This window comes from Schistocerca cancellata, chromosome 3 (genome assembly GCF_023864275.1).
Source record: "Schistocerca cancellata isolate TAMUIC-IGC-003103 chromosome 3, iqSchCanc2.1, whole genome shotgun sequence".
NCBI lineage: Eukaryota > Metazoa > Arthropoda > Insecta > Orthoptera > Acrididae > Schistocerca > Schistocerca cancellata.
Window position 1 is genome coordinate 659,203,165 of NC_064628.1, and position 26,464 is coordinate 659,229,628.

At 41.8% G+C, this 26,464-nt stretch overlaps 1 protein-coding gene across 1 annotated transcript in view; it reads right to left on the reverse strand.

Annotated features, from left to right (window-relative positions):
• The window catches only part of LOC126176491 (sialin-like), a 104,109-nt gene that overhangs the window by 52,488 nt on the left and 25,157 nt on the right, over positions 1 to 26,464 (reverse strand). The window contains exons 3-7 of the mRNA XM_049923646.1: positions 24,165 to 24,398; positions 20,432 to 20,516; positions 12,644 to 12,858; positions 6,999 to 7,151; positions 3,471 to 3,603 (exon numbers count right to left, since the gene is read on the reverse strand). Coding sequence (XP_049779603.1) covers positions 3,471 to 3,603; positions 6,999 to 7,151; positions 12,644 to 12,858; positions 20,432 to 20,516; positions 24,165 to 24,398 — 820 coding nt within the window. The remainder of the gene's footprint in view (positions 1 to 3,470; positions 3,604 to 6,998; positions 7,152 to 12,643; positions 12,859 to 20,431; positions 20,517 to 24,164; positions 24,399 to 26,464) is intronic.

A 26,464-nucleotide genomic window follows, 5' to 3' on the forward strand; every position in this document is an offset into this window, starting at 1 on the left:
TCCATGGAGAAAAATAAAAACTGAGGTTTTACGATACACTGTATTTCTGTCAGAGACAGCAAAGGATTTGGAAGAGCATTTGAACGGAATGGACAGTGTCCTGAAAGGAGGATATCAGATGAACACCATCATAAGTAAAATGATGTTAATGGAATGTATTCGAATTAAATCAGATGATGCTGAGATAATTAAATTACGAAATTAGACACTTGTAAATGAGTCTTGCTATTTGCGAAGCAAAATAACTGATGACTGTCGAAGTAGGGAGGATATAAAATGTAGACTCGCAATGGCAAGAAAAACGTTTCTGAAGAAGAGAAATTTGTTGACATCGAGTATAGATTTAAGTGTCAGGAAGCCTCTTCTGGAAGTATCTGTATGGAGTGTAGGCATATATGGAAGTGAAACATAGACGATAAATAGTTTAGACAAGAAGAGAATAGAAGCTTTCGAAATGTGGTGCTACAGAAGAATGCTGAAGATTAGACGGGTAAATCAAGTAAGTAAGGAGGAGGTACTGAATAGAATTGGGGAGAAAAGAAATTTGTGGCACAATCTGACTAGAAGAAGGGATCTGTTGGTAGGATATATTCTGGGACATCAAAGGATCACCAGTTTAGTACTGGAGAGAGACCAAGAGATAAATACAGCATATTCAGAGGGATGTAGGTTGCAGTAGTTACTCGGAGATGAAGAGGCTTGCACAGGATAGAATAGCATGCGGAAATGCATCAAACCAGTTTTCCGACTCAAGACCACAACAACAACTTTTGTTTGCTGATAATATCGTATTCAAAGAAATGAAAATGACCTCCACATGTCGGTATACCAGCTGAACGAAATAAGCAAAAATACAACTGTAAAATTTCCAGTAATAAAACGAAAATAATGGCATTCTGAGGAAAATATCCAGTCAGATCATAAATTGTTTTGGACAATTGGGTTTTAGAACAAGTCTCTCAAATCTCTTATTTAGGATGTGCTATAAGTTTTGATTTTCACTCTGACAATGAAAATCAAACACACAAGTACCAAGCTGTCTGTGGTACCATTAGCAGAACACTGGGCCATAAAACATAAACAGAGACTATCATGAAATTCTGTAAAGTGATAGCAGACCTCAGCTTCCTAAGGAAGATGAAGGGCTACGCAGTAAGCTACATGATTAGAAATGAAGATATTAGAACAGAATTAAATATTTTCAACATGAATGAAAAAATTCAAAAACATCGTGAAGATCGGAGACAATACCTCATGAGAAGGGTCAGCAAATTCCCCAGAAAATCTTGAACCACAAGCCTAATGGCAAAAGAGATATTGAAAGACCTTGAAAAAGATGGGAATGATTTTGTTTCTCAGTTCGATACAGGAAACATCTCAAGACTTGAAAGGAAGGTGGTGGTGATGACGCAATAGTGGAATTCCAATTTGGATGTTTTCCTCTGTCGCTGCACTCATTGCGAATTGACTTAAAGCTTTCATCTGTCACTGGTTCCTCCCCTCCCCTCCTCTCCCCGGTCCGTAGGCAACAGATGCTCTAAAACTATCTGCACTAAAGAGTAAAAAGTTTTCATCTCAAAGAGTCATCACAGAGACTGCCGCTAAGTCGGCGCAAGCAGAGTGGCGTAGTGTCGAGAGACTGGTGTCTTTTTTAGGGTGATGGCGGCTCAATTCCCCATGCTGCCATCCAAATTTAGGTCTTCCATCATGGCTCTTCATCCATTAACACCAATGCTGAGGCTGTTCCTTTGAAAGAGTATAGTCGATTGCAGTTCCCATTCTTAACAACTCCGAGCTGGCGCTCCATCTCTAAAGGTACCTACACACCGAAGACCAACTCCAACAAACTAGGTTGACAACTGGCTTCAACTCAAAATTTGACTTAATTTTCAACTGTTGTCAGTGGTTGTATGAAGTAGCGAGTTTGAAAAACTAGTTGAAAGGAGTTTTGTCTCGAATTTATACTTTCCAGTCAGTGGGTAAAAACATGTCAGAACTGGGTGACTGACGTATGCACAGTACCGTTTCGTCTGCTTTGAATCTTCTTTGTGTTTATACAACGGAGACTCCTGAGAGATCCATAGAAGTAACTGTTCAGTTTTTATTAGAAACTGAACTTAGGAAACCGCTGTTTGATCATTCTGATTCAATAAATGGATAAATTATAAGTGTAAGGCAGTGACATCTACTAATTTCATTTCGGGTCTTAAAATATATTGTGGTTGTTTTCTTTCAGAAGGAAATGCTGGTGACAATAGTGTATCTGGGTGTAGGTGCATGTATTTGAAGTGTTTCTGCAATTTACATTTTTTAATGAAAGATTGGAGTACCTGCCAGCTACTATGGTAATATAACACCTTAACAATAATTTTCTGTTCCTTACCTTGAGACAGTGGGATATAGTGAAGCAACTGAATATGTGTTATGTGCCGATAAATTTACGTGTTAATGTGTAAAGAATGTGTAGATAGTAAAATAACAGTTCTTACTTTTACAAAAAACTTGAGTATATTCACGGTAACTCAGCTCGCTCTAGGCACGGTTTCACTAATCGTAGCCAGTTATATTCAGTCAGAACACATTAGACTTAGTGACTGTCACCAGGTGCCAAAAACAGGTTACAAGAAGTGTTTGTTGGTGACACTGTAGCTATAAAATTCAACAACGTGAATATGTTGTGCTGCTAGCCTCAAGAGTTCTTCGAATCGTCCACAAGTCATTCTGGCAAAACTTGAAACCTTATCTGCGTTCAATAGGTAGCTTCTCCAACACAGCATTAAAAAGCTCCGTGAGTTTTTCTTTGTAACAAAAATCTTCTGGGATACATGCGCATTTTGGAGTTGATTTTCGTGATAAACAATTACAGCAAGTATTATACCACAAAGTGCTAATGCACCTTCACAGCTGGAATACATTTTCTTTTCCATAAAAAAAGCAAATATGTGTATTTACAACAGTTTGAAACTGTTGTCGACATTTTGCAACAGTTGTAAGTTTGCTGAACTCTCAACTGTTGCAAGTTTGCCAAACTTATAACGGCTGTGTGCTTTTGTTTGTTAGATTTGTTTTTCAATGGCAAGATACCTTAATGGCCTCACCTTTGATGGAATATTTAATCCAACTTTCCTGTCTTCCTTAGTTATGTCGGACTCTTCACTCTGCGCCTTTTCCCAAAGAACATGAAGCTTATTTTGAGCTTCCACCTCCCGGTAGCCAAATTTAGAAGCACTACATCGTCAGGCAATTGCTACCTATCAGTGTTAACTAAATTTTTTTTTTTTCGATAGAATAAATGTGGTTGCTTGACCTGTACAAATATTAGTAACTATAAACAGGGAGTTCCAGAAGACTTAGACACAAGATGGTAAGTTACAACTGACATGTTAATGTCCTGTGTATACATCTGCACTGTTTTGAACATCGACGTAAGCTGTTACTGAAATCTGAGATTTTAGCCAACCAGTACTTACCTAATGCATTTATAACGCGGAAACTCCAGATTTTGGACATGCATTCTTTCCGGAGCAAGAAGTCAGTAAACCACACAAAAGCCAAACTTCCAACACCACCAGTGATGTGAGGAATGGCTGATACGATCCCATTCTGTCGAAAAGCAGGAAAACAAAGCGTTACTGATAACATAGGCCTAGTTCTCAACTAAGTGAAGAGTGTGTGCCTCATATTAACGTTATAATAAAAAAGGCTGGTAATGAAAAAATAAGTTTTCAAATTTCTCGTAGAGTAATATGAAGGATTAAGAGGCTAAATGCCATTTATTCAGAAAAGTTACATAATCACCCACGATATCGCCATTCCACGTAACTTTTACCACAGCTCAACTCTGTATACCCACACCTCACTAACATACTGTAGGAGTGTAGGAGACCTTTTATAAAACGTGTATTAATCTTATCCATTATGAGTATCTTTGAACACCGTGACATTATATGAAGTGAATTATGGCTGAGAGAAGTCACTTATGTAACATTACTTTATTTACATTAAATAATTTTTTGGGGAATTCAGACTCATCCTCAGATGCGGCGTAAAGAGGGAGCAAGAGAGGGCACCTGCACCTCCCTGTCTCTCTGGAAGCTGGAGTATAGAATTTTTTCATGCATTACAGAATTTCGTATGCTCCAAGAAATGATTGCCAATGTGCTAGACCGTAAGGTTGGAGAATTATACGATTACGTGTACGACCAGGGCGAGGAGTACCGAGGCTTTAAGAAGTGCTGCACAACCTATGTTTCTTTTGTTGTCACACGGTCACATGAAATTACGCCCTTTTTGTCGGTGAAGCTGCGTCTTTGTGCTGTCCTGAACTCAAGGTAGATGCGAACGTTTGCAGGACAACCGCGCGGGGTAGCCGCGCGGTCTCAGACGCCTTGCCACGATTGCGCGGTTCCCCCCGTCGGAGGTTCGAGTCCTCCCTCGGGTATGGGTGTGTGTGTTCTCCTTAGCGTAAGTTAGTTTAAGTTAGACTAAGTAGTGTGCAAGCCTAGGGACCGATGACCTCAGCAATTTGGTCCCATAGGATTTTCCAAAAAAAATTAGCAAGACAGTGCTGAAACAGAGCCCTCAATCTTTTTGTGACAATTCACGGTACCCGCTTCTGTTGGGTAGAAGCTGGCGCAGGGTTATTCAGTTTCATGTGGCAGACCGTTGTACTAACCCCGAAGAGTTCGGTCATGTTAGACGGTAGGTGCGTTTGCTTAATTTCAGCGAAGTCTTTTAGTGCAAGCATTCTGTGACAGCTTAATATTAAATTTGCAAAAATTACCAGATGCACACAAAAAACATGAGTGAATAGGAAATTAAACATTAAACAGAGTTTCTTTTTCGTTAAACTCGATCCAAACGGCAAAGTTGCAAAAAACAGTTTTTCTTAAAGTAATGAACTGTAGCTCCGATGATTACAACACAGGCTCTTATCTACCTTATAGTCTAAAGTATGCACGACATTGTCGATTTTGTACGAAAACTTTATTTTTTCTAGATTCTACGAAAATTTTGTCTTTTAAAATTTGCTATAAATAGCTTATTACAATTTTCTAGATGATTTTTCCCTTTTTTCAACACCAAGAGTACTGCAGATAGATATCTGAAGGGCCACTGGAACCGCTATGTCCTATCAGACTACAATAAACAAGTTACGAGAAAATAACTTACAATTCAGACGTCCTGTTCGAGTACCCCACTTGGCACGACAACATCTTGCAGCTCGCCTACAGTTCTGCCGTTCCCATGTGCTTTGGCAACTTCGTCACTGGCGGATCGTGTTATTCGCACGCGAGTGTAGATATCTTCCGACGCAAGGTGTTCGTGTACGGAGGCCCGTAGCGAGCGGTACCTGCCAAATAGTGTCCAGGAAATCGACAGATTTTTAAGGTTCTGTGATGTTGTGGGGAAGCTTAAGTGTTGACAGCCATGCGGATCTTCTCGTTGTCCATATTCGCCTTAACGTTAGTCAGTGCATCGAACAGATCCTGTTGGACCAGGTGGTGGCTGGTGTATGCGGTGGTGGCTCTGAATTCCTTCTAATGCCAGAACCGGCGCGACGGGCGTCAGTAGAAATGTGCTGCGAAGCCTGGACATTGAAGTAATGGAATGGTAGGCGGTGTGTCCCTTCTTAAAATCCATCAATCGTATGTGGCACGTGCTTGACAGAGGTGTACGTGGTCGTCGTGTTCCACCACAAACTCTCGAAGAACTCTCACGGGCTCTCACTGAAGAATGGGAACGGATACCACAGGGTGACTGTAGAACTATTTAGAGCATGGTACTTAGGCGTCAGATTGTGGGAAATGTTCACGAAGGGCATACACGTTATTGAAGGTCTCGAAGTGCAAAGAAGAGCACCCAAGATGGCAGGATTAATGACTGTTTCCACTTTTTCTTTAACTCAGTGTGTCATTTCTGCTCTCGTAGATGTAGATGCACTAAATAGTGTCAGAATATGGGGCAGAAATCATTTAATACCGATCGATGTCATTTTATTGATTCAGGCATATCCGTCTACCGCCTCCGCAAAAGTCTTCTTGGAGTGTGCCTATGAATAGTAAACAAAGCACTCACACCTTAGAAAAGCATATAGGATGTGGGGCCTAAATGGTATTCAATAGAATGGATTAGAGACGTGTGAAAAGGAGATGTTGATTACCAAAACAACTGGGTTACGGCTCGTTGGCAACTCCACAATTGTGATAGTCGGCATACCACAAAAGAGCGGCTTTTCTCCACCTTCCTTTGTTGAACCATATAACAGCGAGTTCAAAACCATGAGAGGGGGAATGACTCACAAAGAAACGAAATCTACGCTCTATAATAAAGTGTCTTGACTTACCCTTTTTCACTCCATTGTGAGGAGGTGCTATACCTTGAGCTATAGCTTGTAACTTCTATTAATTAGACTCGCCTTTCTTATATTTGGGGCAGGTTTAAGAAACATGCGACACATGCGGCCACTTGGGACGTCCAGCTGAGACGAGTGCCAGAGGCACCTAACTCCAAAATCTTTGAAGGACTTACCAAGACTCCACCGGCAACTAATGTTTGAGGGAGGGTCTTGCGGCACCAAGTAATGTATCAGTAGTGTGGAAAAATATTCTCTAACAAATCCTGCTTGCATTCACACGTTAACAAAATGTCAAATAAATGTTTGATGTCAGGGGCCATTGGAGCAGTGCAAGTCTAGAGGTTAATCAGTTCTGTGAGATATTATAATTTCTCTACGTCTCCTATAAAAGTGAGATCTTCTGTTGTGACATATATCCTAGCTCGGCAGCTGGGTTACTCAGAAAACACCACTCTAGAGTCTTGGGCCTCTCCCCACTTAAGTAAATTTCTGCGAACATCTGTGCAAAGTATATTGGCATGATTCATACATTTTAAAACAAACAGAGATCATCTTGCGGAGAGGAAACATAACAGCATAAAATCTGTTTTACTCCAGGTCACTTTTTCAGTTATGGAATAAGTAGTGCTAGGACACTCACGCTGCGGATATCGAAGTGCAAGACTTGGGCGATGTACTGCGGCAGCGACGTGATGAGCAGGTAGAAGGTCCAGTCGAAAGTAACCATGATAGCGACGAGAGCCCAAATAGCTGGCGTTGACATAATGCTCTTCCACGGCACAGGTAGGTTCTTCTGTAACACCAAACAAGCAACACACTCCACTGTACTCTCCTCAGTAATGTTCGTGTCGTTCTAATTTAAAGAACAACTGAACGATTTTCTGAAATCTGTTTCAATGCATCGAGCGTGGTAGTGCAATGGTTATCACAATGGACTCGCAGAACGGTGGTACAAATTCACATCCACCCATCGAAATTTACGTTTTCAGTGATTTCCCTAAATCGTTCACAGCAAATGCAGGAGTGGTTTCGTTGAATAGGTCACGGATCATTTCCTCCTTCATCCTTCCATGATCTAAGCTCCTGCTCTGTCTCTAATGACCACTTTGTCAACGCGACCTCAAACTGAAATGTTTCTTTTTCTTATCCTTTGTGGTTCGATATACGTAATTACCGATTATGTCCACCATTTGAAAGGGACATTTCCCTGTGGTTGATTCGTTGCCGTTTTATGACACCGCAGCCCAACAGCGTATCAAAGATCTGTGGTCTGAGCTGCGGTGGACGGAAGGGGGCGGGGGGAGGGGGGGGGGGGGGAAGGGACTCGTGTTAGTGTCACGTTGTGAATGGTGACGAAACGGCTTTTGGATTTCACGTCACGATAAATGCCTCTAGGTGATCTTGCTAAAAGTGAACAGCCATTACATGTCCCAGTTTTCTTCAGTGTAATATTGAATTGATAAGTTTGCCTGGGAAAGCAGCATGAATTTCAGTGACGTGGGGGTGGGAGGAGGAGGGAGTTATCCTCCCTTGTCGCTGGCTGTGTTCTACTTGCCGTCACCTGCCACGTTCAGCACTGATAGTTGAGGGGAGCAGTTCGAGTGAAGGGCAAACAGTTACATTTCGTTCAGTCGGCTACCTAACTCTCAAACCTCAAGATCTATTAATTCGAGAAGTGCCTGGAGGTATAATCTCGAGGGACCTAAAGACATGGTATTCGTTTAGGAGGAAAAAAAGCGGAAGTAGGTATATTCGGTGGAAAAAAATAGCCCTGTATGAGACATGCAAAGCCATCTGTTTCTGTATCCCTTATTGATGAAGTCATACCGACGTTATAATGACTGGAAAGTTGCAGATATTGTTCCTGCTACATGTAGAGGACACACTAGTTCCTTTGGTTTGCCAGAAGGTTCCATTTCGTGTGCGTGTTTTTTAGTTTTGGCGGTATTTTCTACCATTGCCAATATTCTGGTGTAAAAGTAAGAAAGTTGTTAGGTGTCAAGAACAAGATTTAGAAAACCATTTTGAGTGCATTGTATGCAAAAAGGATAGGCAAAATATTTGGATTTAATATCCCATCGACGACGAGGCCACTAAAGGAAGAGCACAAGCACTGTATGGCCAAGGATGGAGGACGGGTCATGTTCAAAGGGACCTTCCCAGCCTTGACCTCAGTCGACTCATGTTAACCATGGAAAACATAATACGGGTGAGGGGGCGGCTATTTGAGCCACAGTTTTCTTGAATGCGAGACCAGTCGCGTGGCCGCGGAAATGAACATACACAGGTCGTGATGACACAGTATCTTATACCACTTTGTCTGAGCTGAGGGGAAATACTTCAATTAAATTGCCAGTATATGGCATGATGGTGATCTTATATAACTTGAACCTATACTAGTACTCCGATGATACTAAACTGCCTGCTGCTGAAGAAGCAGACACTTGAAAATACCCGCCTAGTTTTCTAATCAGATCACATAACGAGATACGTTATTGAACAGCTGCAATTTTGTCACTTCAGATTCTTTCTTTAGTTATCTCTTTATTATCCTTCAAATTCTTGTAACATAAAACTTCTTCTTCTTTCTTCACGTGTTAGGCATTTACCTCTTATGTGCTTTGTTCAGTGTCCCTATTGTCTATGGTTAGTTTCTATTTCATCTCCCCACATTTTTACTGGTCAACCTATTAGTCTTTTCTCTGTTGGTGGGTAATCCGTTATTTTGTACGCAATCCATTTTCTTTCATTCTCCTGAAATAATCTCTGAATTTATTTATATACTCCTTGATCTTTTCGTTTATGCTTTTGATGTCTTAGTACTTGTCCGATTAAAGCTCATTGTGGACTAAAATGAAGTAACGTCTCACTCGAACTCAAGGCTTCAATAACAGTAGATTAGCACAAAAATGCACAACAGTTCCACATTGTGTTATCAGAAGTACAAAAATCGTAATCTACGTTCATATTTGTAAGGTAACTTCAGCGGCGACAGATAAACCCAGAACGCGTTTGGTATATGCATATCAAGTACATGAAAAAAATTATTACATTTTAAATATCAGTTTTTATATTAAAATATTTCTTAATGGTAGATTACATAGATTTCTATATGTAAATCGTAGTGACACAACAGAATCTGCACCCAATGAAATCTGACAGCATAATGCTTAATATCATATTTTAGATAAAATAAAAACGTTATCTTTATTTTTCACCCTATCGGTATCAGGTAGTAGCTAATGTAATGAACATTTTGTAAAGTACAGTTTTTAAAACCAGTCGGTGTCATTTTCTACCAACTGGCGTGAAAGGCTGCTGGAAATTGAAACTCATATCAATGATCCATTTAATGATATATATTCTCTTTTAAGATACAAGAAACGAAGATAAGCGTTTAACCAGAAAACCCTCAATTCTTTTATGAATCCAACTCCCATGTATAAAACATCTTCAAACGTCTCATTACCTTGCAAATGAGTTAATGTATTAAATACTTGACGTCAAGCATGTAAGTGAGAAACAAGTTAGAAACGGTTTGCAATTATTTTTAGTGTTCGTTGCAGGTCGATAAATCCGCTCATTGTCAAGCAGTGGGTGGTTATCGTCTGGGTAATTTGCGCTTCGTTTCAAAGAAAAGCTAGATTTTCATGTATCTCAATGTTTATGACGTAATACCTACTAAACTATGTGTCGTACTATGACATAATTTTACAGCTACAGTCAGAGATATATGTGAGTACTGTCTGCAAAACGTGTTGCGAATAAAGTTAATCGTAAAGAAGTAATATATCAAAAGTCATGCTTGATGCTGCAGTTTTACTGCATGAGCAGCGGAAATGTAGTAAGCCAGTAAGCCATTTTTTTTTCCTTTCATTATGTTGCGGGGCGGGGGGCGGGAATGGGGAGGGTACCAGCGACAAAAGATTTAGTAATGGTTTTAAATTATGTACAATATTTGTTGGAAGTTGCACTTAGCTCTCATTTTCTGCTACTGGATTAATACACACTGCTTGATAGTTGCTGTCCGCAGCTCATGGTCTAGTGGTTAGCGTTGCTGCCTCTGGATCACGGAGTCTCGGGTTCGATTCCCAGCCGGGTTGGGGATTTTCTCCTCTCGGGGACTAGGTGCTTGTGATGTCCTCATCATTTCATCATCATTCATGAAAGTGGTGAGATTGGACTGAGTAAAGATTGGGACTTTGTATGGGCGCTGATAACCGCGCAGTTGAGCACCCCACAAACCAATCATCATCATCATCATCATTGATAGTTGCTGAGGAACATCTGATAACTGCTACGGAACAACCGACAATTGCTGTGGAACACCAGACCAATGACAGTAAAAGGAAATGTGGAGGGCAGGATGTGTTAATAGCAGCGAAGCCTGTGCACGAATGCTCTGTATGCATTCGACAGTTCATTCAGTACTGTGTTTGACGGAGGTGATTGTGGAACCGGTTACTATGACATTTTCGTGTGATATGACAAGTCTGCAAGGCGTCGTTTGAGTGTTTACGATCATGGACGAGCATTTGGACGGCTCGAAGCTGGTAAAAGTGTCACTGCTGCGGCCTCAGCAGTGGGTGCGTTGTATCCAAAAGTATCATCTCGCGATTAAAAAAAGGCCCCTGAAGGTGGAAATGCTATGAAAAAGCATGGCTGTGGTCATAGATGGACCACCAAGCAAGAGGATTGATGCGTAGCTCTAGTGGCGGAAAGGAACAGACATCTCACTCCCAGGCAGATCACTGTAGCCTTGCAACCGCTATCAGTATACTCGTCTCTGGCAGAACCATTTCACGGCGATTAAATCAGGCAGGATTCTATGCTCGGAAGCCTGTTAATTGCATTCCAACGCTGTCGTCGAGAAAGAGTTCTCTGGTGTAATGAGTATGTTGGATGCGATCAGCAACAATGGTCCAGAGTGATGTTCTGCGACGATTACTGCTTGATGTGGCAAGTGATTCTGGCCACCATTTAGTGTGGAGAGAGAGCGAGAGAGTGGAACACATTACACGCCTTATAATGTTTACGAACGTCAATGGTATGACCTAGACATTATGGTCCATCTGTTTTGTTTACGGTGGATGGTGGGGGGAGGAAACGGACGGTAGGTCCCGATTTTCTGTTTACGGACGACAGCGGCCGCTCACGCAGAACAGCTGAGGAGTCGGACACACTGGAAAGTGAAGATATTGAACGTATGGAATGACCTGCGCACTCCTCAAACCTAAGTGCTATAGACATTGTACACGCCTGGGATGCTTTTGGCAGACGTGTTTCTTAATTGACACCCCTACCCTGAACAGTGCAAGAACTGAAAACCGCCTTGAGAAAGAAGTAGTACATTATCCACCGTCGAGCACGAATAACGGGTGTAAAATGTGCATTAATGCCAGAGGAGGGCATATTCCTTACTGAGAGTTCGATATCGACCTTTATTTTGGGAGTCTGAGCTGTGTCAAACATGAACGTTATTTATGTCTGTTCCCTGCTTTCCCATGTGGTGTAATATACATAATTTTTCTTGATAAATATGCCACTCCACCTCTATTACGTATGTACTGTATTTCATATCATCCATCATTGTTTGTGATTATTTCTGTTCAACAACTACTCTGTTCCTCAGCGACTGTCAAGCAGTGTAGTGAGGGTAATTTGTATGCAGTCAGTTAAGCTGCGCCAAGGCATAAATACAATTCCTAAGTCTAATACTTGTCTTCTGTGTTAAAATTTAACATAAGATTATATCTCTTAATGAGTAGATTATGAAAGCATTCTAAAGTTTTAAATGCTGTCAATAACTATATAAAATATCGAAAGACTAATTTTTGTTGCCCCTGGAAGCCATTAGGTAGGCAACCCGTAACTGAGGTTTTGCACCGTCGCAGTTAATACATGGCAGTCACGATCTTCTTGACGGTGGTCTTGTTACTAGGCTGTCAAGAGTCTGCGAAAGTGTGTCTGATTAGGATAACAATAAATATAAAAATAATGATGAAGTTCAAGAAAGTGGAGCTTTTTTAACCAACTTTAAACTTTGTAGTTGGTGCTTACAACAACACGAGTACAGCATAGCGGGTGGTTCTTGAATTTGTGGTATGTTTTTCTTGCAAATTACATTTTTTTTAAATGGAGTGGAACGCCTTTCGATAGCTGTCACTACTATCAGCTACCTCACATACGACTCCTCAAGACCAGCGTCGCAGCAGGAAGACTACAACGTCATTTAGTAGTCATTTATTTTATGATACAGAAAGAGCTGGTGAAAGCGCACGTTACCTTAGCAGCTGACCGTATCGTAGCCTTGATGTAGTTACGTTCGGCTGGGTCGATGTACGGGTGCTGCGACGGCGAATCTGCAGCCTGGAAGAACCAGGGCACGCACCATAGCAGTCCGACGCCTCCGAAAAAATAAAAGGAAAGCGGCCACCCACCGACGGTCTCGCACAGGACGCCCGTCACCGCCATAGATACGAGGGTTCCAATAAATATCCCTGTCGGCAAACAAATGTCGCAGCAGCTCAGTAACAACAGGAAATATTCACTGCACAATCGAATCAAGCGTATCATTTCTTAGACGTACTTGGTAAAGTCTTGCGGAACTGCAAGGAGCAGCCAGAAAGTAAGCACCAAAGGCTTGATTTTTATCCATGTTCAGATAGCAAGGCACCACTCAAATACGACGTTTCACATGTTATAAGCAGACGGTAACAGCCGCTTGACAGTCTCGTCATCCAGATTACGTAAGATTCAGTTTTCGTTCCATACACCCAAAAAATTAGATGATTCTCGTGGGTGTGGAATATGTCAAAAAGTATAACATAAAAAAATAAAACATTTGAATATAATACTTACTACCCTGATCATTTGTCAGGCGATTGTCGAAATAGGTGACTACAACGCTGTAAACTGGAACAGCTAATATTTACAGAATTAACACACTGTCAGAATTAAACACTGTTATGCACTATTAATAAATCCATCACAGACAAAATACCTAATCCTGACTGTTGTCAGTAATTGCTGTCAAAACTGAAATCAATTAGAGATTTTTACTTAAGCTGGCTTAAAAGTCTGTGTGAAGATATTCATCTGTGGAGTAGAAGGAGTTGCCTATCAAAAAGTCTTTCAACCTCTGTTTAAACCGTGCTTTATCTGAAATCAAGTTTTTAACGGTTGCTAGAAATTTATTAAAAATATGTATTCCTGAATATTGGACACCTTTATGGACCAAGCTAAATGATTTTAGGTCTTTATGTAGATTATTCTTTTCCTAGTATTGGCACTATGTGTTGAGCTATTGGTTGAAATAGAGATGTATTACTTGCAACAAATTTCATTAAGGAATAAGTACACTACTGGCCATTAAAATTGCTACACTACGAAGCTGACGTGCTACATACTTGAAATTTAACCAACAGGAAGAAGATGCTGTGATATGCAAATGAATAGCTTTTCAGAGCATTCACACAAGGTTGGCGCCGGTGCCGACACCTACAACGTGCTGACATGAGGAATGTTTCCAACCGATTTCTCATACACAAACAGCAGTTGACCGGCATTGCCTGGTGAAACGTTGTTGTGATGCCTCGTGTAAGGAGGAGAAACGTGTACCATCATGTTTCCGACTTTGATAAAGGTCGTATTGTAGCCTATCGCGATTGCGGTTTATCGTATCGCGACATTGCTGCTCGCGTTGGTCGAGATCCAATGACTGTTAGCAGAATATGGAATTGGTGAGTTCAGGAGGGTAATACGAAATGGCGTGCTGGATCCGAACGGCCTCGTATCACTAGCAGTCGAGATGACAGGCATCTTATCCACATGGCTGTAATGGATCGTGCTGCCATGTCTCGATCCCTGAGTCAACAGATGAGGACTTTTGCACGACAACAACCATCTGCACGAACAGTTCGACGACGTTAGCAGCAGCATGGACTATGAACTCGGAGACCATGGCTGCAGCTACCCTTGACGCTGCATCACAGACAGGAGTGCCTGCGATGGTGTACTCAACGACGAACCTGGGTGCACGAATGGCAAAACGTAATTTTTTCGGATGAATCCAAGTTCTGTTTACAGCATCATGATGGTCGCATCCGTGTTTGGCGACATCGCGTTGAACGCACATTGGAAGCGTGTATTCGTCATCGCTATACTGACATATCACCCGGCGTGATGGTATGGGGTGCCATTCGTTACACGTCTCGGTCACCTCTTGCTCGCAATGACAACACTTTGACAGTGGACGTTACATTTCAGATGTGTTACGACCCGTGGCTCAACCCTTAATTCGATCCCTGCGAAACCCTACATTCCAGCAGGACAATGCACGATCACATGTTGCAGGTCCTGTACGGGCCTTTCTGGATACAGAAAATCTTCGACTGCTGCCCTGGCCAGCACATTGTCCAGATCTCTCTCCAATTGAAAACATCTGGTCAATGGTGGCCTTGCAACTGGCTCGTCCCAATACGCCAGTCACTACTCTTGATGAACTGTGGTATCGTGTTGAAGCCGCGTGGGCAGCTGTACCTGTACACACCATCCAAGCTCTGTTTGACTCAATGCCCAGGCGTATCTAGGCCGTTATTACGGACAGAGGTGGTTTCCCTGGGTACTGATTTCTCAGGATCTATGCACCCAAATTGGGTGAAAATGTAATCACGTGTCAGTTCTAGTATAATATATTTGTCCAATGAATACCCATTTATAATCTGCATTTCTTCTTGGCAATTTTAATGGCCAGTACTGTATACTGAGAAGCAGTGGTTAGAATACAAAGTTCCTTGAACAGGTTTCTACATGATGCTCTTGATTTTATACCACAAATGATTCTTGTCACACAGTTTTGCACCCTAAAAACTTTTGCTCAGTTTGATGAGTTGCCCCAGAATATGATTCCATATTATATAATAGAATGGAAGTATGAAAGTTTTTTATATTTATATCTTCTACATCTGACATCATCTCAAGGCAAAGACAGTCTTGTTTAGGCGCTTAAGCAATTCTGTGGTATTCCCTTCCAAATTGAATTTATTATCAAGTTGTAATTCCAGAAATTTAACACTGTCAACCTCTTCGATCTGCATTTCTTCATATGTTATACACATCCTGGAAGCAAATGTCTTACAGGTTCTGAACTGCGTATAGTGGGTCTTCTCAAAGTTTAATGGCAATGAATTAGCTTTAAACCACTTGTTAATGTCAGTGAAAGTTTGATTAGCAGCTGTTTTTAAATCTGTACTTTACTTCCTACTTATTGCAATGTTTGTAAAAGGAATGGACCCAAGATGGAACCTTGAGGAACACCACATGTAATTAATTCCCAGTCAGATGAAGACTGATGCTTACTGCACAGGTATTTCGCAACGACACCCTTTGTTTTCCTGTTAGATATATAAGACTCCAGGAATCTGTTGCCACCAATAGAAGAAAGAAAGATGGGGCGAGATCGCAGATGAAGGAAGGAGGAAGTGTTTCACTGTCAGAACCACAAATGAGTCGTGGCACTGTGGCTGCCGAATGAGGACGAGTATATTTGCAGAGAAGAACAACGCCAAGTCTCACCTAGGCACGTGCTTTGTGTTACAGAGCACAAAGCAGTTTTCTTGGGCTGTAAAAATAAATACTGGTGTTTATGACTAAACCACACTCCTGAAAATTTCATCAGCAATCTACTTTGCCACAAAACACCGAGAGCAGGACTTTACAAATAGTGAGAACTGGTCTACCTCTGGTTTCCACTGACGGAAACACGTAATTCCATTACACGGGCTGCAGCCTTCTGTCCACAGCTCCTGAAATACCTATATCAAGTTCCTATCAACCATACTATTCAAAAATTCGTCATGTTAACATTATGGACACTAGATAGTGTTTCTTGAGTCAGTCGACATATTTATTCAGGATACAAAACACAAAAAGCCACTTCTAACTCGCAACTACGCGTTTCTAGAGCCATACTCTCCCTTTTTAGGTCATCAAACCGATTTACTTGCACATGCGAAGTACGAGTCGTGAAGTAATGCTCGCACTAGACTAATGCTGTATGGCACATTTTGTCCGACATCAGATTTTTGCTGGTATACTACTATTACAAGTTCATACGCTAGTGGTAACAGATCTCATGCTCTCATGCTACCCGTATGAGTACAGAACTACAAGCCATTGCCATCATTTATTATGCGCGTTATGCGGCAGAGCACCGCTGTATACCCCTAACATAGTTGACAGTAGCGTTAATCTCACTCCCAGTAACAGAAAAATGTGTTAATAACGTACGATACAGCATAATTAACACTGATCCGTGGAGAGACATTAAAAGGAATAGAATACGCGATAGTGATTTGAGCATCAACAAAAGGATTGTAATGCCGGCGAAACAACATCCGAAAAAAAGAGAGGGGAATAACGCTTTAAATAAATATGTTTAATGTTTCTGCCTTTACGAATAACTTTCGTAATGCAACAGTGATAATGCATATTCTACAAAGAATAAAGCCCACCTCTAGAAACAGACATGTAGGTCACTAACTCGAACACAACCGTGAGCACAAAGGAACGAAATAAATTATGGAGGACATTCCGTGGGTAATGCAGCACATTTTCTTCTCGCTAATTCTGGTTGAAAAATTGTGAAATTTGTTGTAGGACGTCGTGGAAGATTCTCGCTTCATTCTCTGTAGTTTCATGAAGTTCCAGTTGGTGGCGGCGCTACAAGATGCCCTCAAAATGGCGTCTGTAAGGAAGGTGTGATCAAACCCAGAGCTGCCATTGAGGTTCTTTTGACGGAAAACCAGAGCATCGCAGATATTCACAGACACTTGTAGAATGTCTACGGAGATCTGGCAGTGAACAAAGGCACGGCGAGTCGGCGAGCGAGGCATCTGCCATCATTGTAACAAGATCGCGCAAAACTTTCCAGTCTCCCCTGACCTAACCGGCCGTACACATCTCTGACTCCTGCTGTGCTGGAAGGTGCGGACATTCTCATTCGAGGTCCTCGACGGAGCGCAGTCAAACATCGTGCTGCACAACTGGACGTCTCTGTTGGGAGTGCTGACACACTCGTCCACCAGTTGCGGTATTCAAAGGTGTGTGCCTGCTGAGGTGCTCGTCTCTTAACAGAAGATCATAAACAGCAACAAGAAACCATCTGTCCGGAATGGCTTGCGCGTTAAGAGGCTGATCGTGACAATTTTTTGTCGAACATCGTCACTGGCGACGAAAGATGAGTTCATCACTTCGAAACGGAAACAAATTGGAATCCGTGGATTGGCTCAACATCACCTCTTCTCTGAAAAAAAATTGAAAGCCACACTTTCAGCCAATAAACTCTGGGTCTCTGAAGGGGTTATTCTGTTTGATGTCCTCCCTCGTGGTGCAACGACCAACTTTGAAGTACGGGGTGTTCAAAACTCTCTCCGCAGTGCCGTGTGACTGTTAGACGCGCCTGCCGTATGCCGCAGTGAATATACCGAAATGAAATTCAGTGAAATACAAGTTATTAATTTATTGAATATTCATTTTTACTTACAGATTTTCACATTAAATGTTGAAAGTGTCCCCCCTGTTGTTTAATACACAATTGAATTCGTCTAATCATGTTTCCAAAAGCAAGCTGTAACATTTCTTCTGTAACAGAAGCAGTGAAAGTGGATATTGCAGTTTTCAATTCATCGATGGATTTTGGACGGTTTTTATAGACAGTTGCTTTCGCTGCACCCCAGAAGAAAAAGTCTGGTGGTGTTAGGTCAGGCGATCGTGGAGGCCAAGGTCCCTGTGAAATTATGCGATCGTCAAAAACATCAGCAAGCAGTGACATTGAAACGCGAGCTGTATGCGCGGTTACACCATCTTGTTAAAAATAACCGTTCAGTATTTCACTTAATACAAGTTCTCCTATGAATGGGCACAGAATATCACTGCAATATCGTTGTGCGTTTATTGTTTCGTTGAAAAATATGAAACCCACAATCCGACGTCTAGAAATTGCAACCCAAACTCCTATTTTCACAGAATGAAGTGGTTCCTCATGAATACACAACGGATTTGCAGTACTGCACATACGAGAATTTTGCGAGTTCATGTACCCGGATAAATGAAACCACGCCTCATCAGCGAAAAAAAAAATGGTTCAAATGGCTCTGAGCACTATGGAACTTAACTTCTGAAGTCATCAGTCCCCTGGAACTTAGGACTACTTAAACCTAACTAACCTAAGGACGTCACACACAACCATGCCCTAGGCAGAATTCCAACCCGCGACCGTAGCGGTCGCGCGGTTCCAGACTGTAGCGCCTAGAACCACTCGGGCACCCCGGCCGGCTCAGCGAAATACGTTTCACTAAGAATATCTCCTCCATTTTGTTGAACGAAATTTTTGAACCATTGACAATAATGCAGTCTCTTGCCATGATCAGTATTTTTCAGTTCTTACACGACTGTCACTTTGCATGGGAAAAGTTCTGATTTTTTCCTTACAGCTGTGTGGACCGTTCCGACACTAACATCGATTTCCTGGGCGAGTTTTCTTACTGACTTGTTCGGACTCATGGACATTTCATCGGAAATATCGAGTGGTTTATCCTCAGACTAAACGCTAGGACGATCACGTCTCGATGCATCTGTCCTGAACCCGTACTTCGAAATTTGCTAATCAAATCTCGCACAGTACCGCGATGTGGGTGTGTTGTCTCCGGGAAAACTGAATTATATGTTTGACGAACTGAAACTGTATATTTACCGCCAGCTTTGAAGACTTGTTCGACTAAAAACACACTCTCTTCAATGGTTAGCAGTTTAACAGTGACAAAAAAGGAACAAACGAACAAAGGAACTAAACTCAAACGTTCACGTCAACACGTAACGACACACACCAACGATACTACTGACGCTGGCTGAGAAAAACGAAATATTGGAATGTTGGGAGAGACCACTTGAAGGGAATAAACCCAGGCAGGCGAACAATCATACGGCACTGCGGAGAGACTTTTTGAATGCTCCGTATATTGTGCTACCTTAAGGAAATTAAAGAAGAGACTTCAGCGTGTTCGTCGCCACAAAAGTGCAAAACGAACTTGTCCTGCCCCATGACAACGCAGCGTCTCACAAAAATTTGAGCACCCGAGAGGAACGAATCTCGTACGCTCCGACTTGCTGCTGTTTGGTCCAAAGAAGGATGCACTGAGCGGGAAGCAGTACGTGGATGAAGTGGATGTTATTGCTCCGACGTCGGCCACTAGCGTGGAACCATGCGGCCGTACAGGCCTCTCAGTAAGTCGGCGTAACGCCGTCACGTTAAACGGAGAGTATGTTGAAAATCAGGGCTTGTAACCAAGGTGAATAATATGGTGTACTGGAATACTCAATAAAATCAATCAATCTGTTTCAAAATTTGGTGGACATCTCATTTCATTTCCGTTTTTAGGGTCGAGCCTTTAATCCTAGCGACTGCTTTAAAAGTATATGTAAATACGGTACATAACCCGTGAAGTCAAGTTAAAGTAATACTGAAATTACACTGGTTTGAGTTACAATAAGCACTCTTCGAACGGAAGCAAATGAACTAGGTAGACGAAGGAAATCTCCTGTACACTGGCTCTGGCTCAGTGTGTGGGCGTTGAGGACAATGGGGAAGGTGTCTCGGTAGATGGGATGTGTTGCCCTCATCCATTCACCTAGTGTAAGAGTATTCACAATATGAATGACATATCAAGGAGGAGTAATTCCTTGAAGTGAAAAGAATAACAGAGCAATAACACAAGTGTGGGGTGAGCAGCATCCTCTCATCGACGTTGCCCTGCATCTGTGGTTGGCAAACAGATCACCATTTAGTAGTCACTCTAGAAAATATCCAGCAGCGGAACCTTACGTTCTTAGTAATACCATTGTCCTACTGATAGCACACCTGAACAACGATTAAATATCACATATTTATGGAAATGTAATGTGTACTGAACGAAAGTTAGAACACAGTTTGTTGACACCGATGAAAAGAATGGAACACATGCTCGTTCACGACTACCTAGGAAAATAATAGGAAACAGACTTCTTGACGCCTACCTAAGAAAATAATGGAAAACAAGCTCCTTTCGTGGTCTGGTGCCCACCTGCAAACAGTCGTCTGTATAGCTGGTATTATGCCACCCTGTAAACGAAAAAGACATTATTTAAATCTGATCTGCGCAGTCAGGAAAAAAATGAAAAATAAATTAATGACAAAGATATTGTAAAGCGCTGAAATGCTTTAATTACATAATAGAGCTGCAGTGAACATAAACTACACAATATGATCTTAAAATGCCCCGCTTAATTTAGCTTTTCGTACTTCGACAGTCATGAGAAGCGAGCAAGAATGAAAGAGCGAAAAAGCGACAGAGAGAGACAGAGACAGAGAGAAAGAAAGAAACAATCTGTTGCACACAGTACATCTGCTTATATCTTAATTTATGCGAGTGAACTGTGAAGAGAACTGTTTTCAATACCGCATTACTTGTTGTAATTATCAGGAGCGGTGAGGTGCAGAATTCCAATAGAGTACGTCGGGAATCGATTGTGTAACGTACGGTATATGTAGATAACCAGTAGTCCAAGGCACATTCAAATATCCAAATACGTTAAAGAGAGTAAATATCGTGTAAACTGAAGCTGGAGGAGGGAAGAAAGGAAACGGAGGGAACTATTGATGTCAGATGCATTGGGACTTCATGCGGAACCAGTGGCAACATGTGAAAATGTGTGCCAAACCGGGAGTCGAACCCGAGGCGGTTGCATTAACCACTGCGCCAACGGACAGAGTGTTTATTGTCATTTCTCGGACTATCTCGGCACGCCCCTCGCCCCACCCATGATCCCGCCTATAGCGCAGTTGTCGTCCATGTCCTCCATACCCACCACTCTGAGATGTCCACAGGAAGCCGAACGTAATTGTGCATCCGCACTGAAGGTGGTGGGTTCATTACACATTGAGGCGCATCAATTATATGAACCCGTGGTGTCTATTCATTCGGGCATGTACGAATGAACAGACACCCACGTATTCATATAACACTGGTTTGATACAGTACTCCATGCTAATCTAACCTGTGCATGCGCTAGCCGCTTCATTTGTAACTATTGCAACCTACGTCCATTTTAACCTACTTTCTTTATTGATGCATAGGTCTCTGTCTACAGTTTTTCTCCCCCCATACTTCCTTCCATAGCCAAACTGGCTATTCCTTGATGCCTCTGTGTCCTATCTGTTAGTGAAGTTTTGCCATAAACTTCTTTATCCTCCATTTCGGTTCACTACCTCCTCACTAAAGTATTGGATCTACCCATGTGATTTCAGCATTCTTCTATAGACCTTCATTCACGGAACTTCTATTGTTGTCTTGTGTGAACTGTCTGTCGTCCACGTGTCACTTCCGTATAAAGTAACACGACGTGTACGGAGATTTTCGCCTTAGGTAATTACTGTGTGTTAATTAGACAGTAGTCCCTGGTTTCTTCATTGTATTTGTTTTCAGTGTGAGGTTAGTACCTTTCATTCGCCGATTTTGTTGATACGAATTAAAAATATGAATGAATGTATCAGAATGTCGAAACTTTATTTGTAAATTTAATCTTTTAATAGTACTTTTCTGTGATGTTAATGTAAGTAATGTAAATTTTAAAGTATGTGTAATCAAAGTGGAAATTAAAGAAGAAGAGATTCAAATGGCTCTGAGCACTAGGGGACTTAACTTCTGAGGTCATCTGTCCCCTAGAGCTTAGAACTGCTTAAACCTAACTAACCTAAGGACATCACACACATCCATGCCCGAGGCAGGATTCGAACCTGCGACCGTAGCGGACACGCGGTTCCGGACTGAGCGCCTAGAACCGCTCGGCCACCTCAGCTGGCCTCTTGTTTTGTCTGTTTATTATGAAGTAGGGTGTCGGCTTTAGTTGTGTATTATTGTGATTTGGTCTTGTGGTGAGATTCTTTATTGTGTGTCTCGTATCCTTTCACTATACGCTGTTATTTATTTATCTTAATTCATGTCCTAAGGTTGTAGCCTGAACGAACTAAGAGGATCTGATTTTTTGGCATTCTCTCTACTGTGTTAGGAACTAGTGTATTATTGTTAAATTCTGTATTCATTTGTGTCCCCTTATTGTAACCCTGATTGAGTCTGTTGAGAAATTTCATTAAAACTGTTTTGTGTGCATCAGTCCGTAAGTCATACTTTGTTTCTCTGAGCGTTGAGGTCTTTGGTCGCTGCTTATTATGTATGCGCTATGGACTGTTTATATCTATTTAAACGTGACAATAAATAATTTCGGTGCCAGATGGAATATTATGATCTCTATAGACAAACAATAGATATGTTGAAGTTGATCTTGATTTGTCACATTCTGATATCTTTACTTTTTTAGCGTTGAATAGAGTTTGGGCTGAGGGGAGTATGTCCGTTCATTATTTAACAATAACCATTCAAGTGGAGAAACCGCTGTACGTCATTATTACAATAGTCCCGTGGCAACTTTTACTGTAGGAAAGGCGAAGGAGTTTGGCAGTTCAGCGAAGGCTGTAAAAGGAGGTAAGTGAAAATGGATTAATTCCTGGCTGTCTTGGACTGTGTCGAAATGGCCGCTTGCGCGGTACGTAAAAATTGAGATAGTGATTCTCACCCTTTTCAAGAGCTTGTAGTCTTTAACTTTGCGATTTCACTGTCAGAACATAATACGAATGATAATTTCCTCCAGGTCAGTTCATCAGACAAGCCCTCTACCTCCTCCATATCGATCTAAAGCGAGACAGGTTTTCCTTTTTTTTTTTCTAGAGCGTAAAACTAACCATAATCGTGGAATGTGGTACTAGGAAATAACCCGTTCGTACTTCCCTCGCTAATGTAAATCCCTTTTCTATGCTGCGACTAACGATTCCTTCGAGAGCAATCCTCAGATTGCGGGTGTATCTAGTTTTAAAAAAAAATGTTTAAATGTGTGTGAAATCTTAAGGGACTTAGCTGCCAAGGTCATCAGTCCCTAAGCTTACACACTACTTAACCTAAATTATCCTAAAAACAAACTCACACATCCATGCCCGAGAGAGCACTCGAACCTCCGCCGGGTCCAGCCGCACAGTCTATGACTGCAGCGCCATAGACCGCTCGGCTAATCCCGAGCGGCAATTTTCAAAGTTACCAAAATTATTAAATTTTTGTTGTCTCACTAAGCATTCAATAATTTTTCTGTGCAGGTCAGTAAATGAAAGTCACACAGGAGCAGACTTTACGCTGTTAATAAACTGAATTGTTTTTGCTTAAGAAGTTTCGACAACGCCATCCCCAGCCTCTTACCACTCTCAGCAGTTCATATGGCACATCTCCGTGTTACATTCAGTTACAGACCTCATTGTCATCCTTGCTAAAACTGATACATTATGTTTTACGTAGTCTGCCTTTGTTCCAGTATGTCACCGACTAATACCTCTTGGTAACTGACATAAAAGTATCCTCCTTATTTGGGAAGTCTACCAAGTAAGAACTAAAGAATATCAGTTGTGTGGCCAGAACATGTGCAGCAGAAAATTTTAAGCCTTTATTTGCATTTCATGTTCTGTTAATCCTTTTACAGTGCTGAGAATTCTTGTCTGCTGACGTTTGTTTGTTATTATTTTATGGATAAAATACTAACAAGCCAACGTCAGACAGACAAGTTATTTATTGGTATTTTAAGGCTATCTAAACCTCTTTCCTAGATCAGAATCAATACTCAAGCATTAGACACTGATGAAGTAACTAAGGAAGAAAAGGAGTGTAGGTACCTGAGCTAGTCCCTGGAGGACCCTGTTGGTAAACAGTACGTAGTAGCCAGCCCACGCAGACAGCGGTGTCAGAACAGTCAGAATAGATGAGACGAGAATGCCGAACAACAGGACGACTTTACCACCGAAACGGTCAGCAAGCACACCGCCTGGGATATGCCCAACCGTATAACCGTAGTAGAAGCCTGCGAGGATCTCTCCTTGCATATGCTTATCCCACATGAACTCTCCATCCTGAAATAAAGATACAATGAAAATGTTTCTGATATGTTTATTTGATATTGTACATTAAAACTTTACAGATACACCACACATGAAATTCAGCTAGTATGTTGTTGTGCAATCTAAGATAGCCAGAACGGGTTTCACTGATGTGAATGATGATTATTAACGGGATTTTGTGCTTGACTCACTGTTCATCGTTGAAAAAAGTCGTCAATTTCTTGAATAATGCAGGAATTTAATGCGCTACTGGAATGTAACCTGCTATCAGCCGTTTTTCCAACATAAATACTCAGTAATATTGAAATCTAGCGATTGTAGAATCCGCAAAAATAGGCGTTATTTCACAAGCATGATTACCACATCAGCATCAGATTCAACAAGCGTGTGAATGGATACGTCGTCATGTTAGAACGAAATTCCCTTTAGAGAACATGCCTTTATAATGTATGATCACTACTGCAAAATGATATGATCTGCTGATAATTACTCTGGAGATCCAAAGAAACTCGTATACCTGCCTAATATCGTGCAGGGCCCCCGCGATCACGCAGAAGGGCCGAAACACGACGTGGCATGGACAATACTAATACCTGAGGTAGTGCTGAAGGGAACTGCCACCATTAAACCTGTAGGGCTGTCCATAAAACCGTAAGAGTACGAGGGGTGGAGATCTCTTCTGAACAACGCGTTGCAAGATATCCCAAATATTCATGTCTGGGGAGTTTGGTGGCCAGCGGAAGCGTTTAAAACTGAGAAGATTGTTTCTGGAGCCATTCTGTAGCAATTCTGGATGTGTGGGGTGCCGCATTATCCTGCTGGAATTGCCCAAGTCCATCGGAATGCACAATGGACATGAAAGGACGCCGGTGATAAGACAGGATGCTTACGTACGTGTCACCTGTCAGAGTGGTATCTAGACGTATCAGGGGTCGCACATCACTCCAACTGCACACGACCCACACCATTAAAGAGCCTCCACCAGCTTGAACAGTCCCCTGCTGACATGCAGGGTCCATGGATTCATGAGGTTGTCCGCATTCCCGTACACGTCCATCTGCTCGATACAATTTGAAAAGAGACTCGTCCGACCAGACAACATATTTTCAGTCATCAACAGTCCAGTGTCGGTGTTGACGGACCCATGCAGAGACATGAAGCTTTGCGTCGTGCAGTCGTCAAGGGTACACGATATTTCGTTGAATAGTTCGCACGTTGACGCTTGTCGATGGCCCAGCATTGAAAACCGCAGCAATTTGCGGAAGAATTACACTTCTGTCACGTTGAACGATTCTCTTCAGTCGTCGTTGGTCCTTTTGTTGCGTGATCTTTTTTCCGGCCGCAGCGAAGTCTGAGATTTTATGTTTTATCGGATTCCTAATATTCTCGGTACACTAGTCATATGGTCTTACGGCAAAATCCCCACTTGGTCACCACCTCGGAGAGGCTGTGTCCCATCGCTAGTGTTCCGACTGTAACACCACGTTCAAACTCACGTAAATCTTGATAACCTGCCATTGTAGCAGCAGTAACCGATCTAAGAAAGGCGCCAGACAATTGTCTTATATAGGCGTCGCCGACCGCAGTACCATATTCCGCCTGTTTCCATACCTCTGCACTTGAATACGCATGCCTATACCAGTTTCTTTGGCGCTTCAGTGTATATGCCCGCGTGAAACATTGTACTTTTTGGGAAGGCGGCTATGAATGCACGTTGTTCCTGATGTTCTGCAGATAAATATACACACTTCCTTAGGACGTAATGTAAAAGTAGAATAGTGAGACCACAGAAAATTTCATAGGTCGACAGTCCATTTCTACGCTTGTTGCATCACTGCAAGCTATTCTTTGCATTCACATCGCTCATAAGAATTTTTGCATTTGCAGCTCTACGAGAAAAGCTTTGTGTGCCCACCGCACTTTTCCGTTGATAGTGTCTTCTATGAAATCCTTGAAGTCAGCGTTCTGTTCTGTTATAGTGGTCTTTAAGTTACAGGTAACAATTATCGTAGAACCGTCCTAACCATACAAGGAAGTTTAGTCTTCTTTCTTTCAGATTTGAAACTGTTGTCACAGGC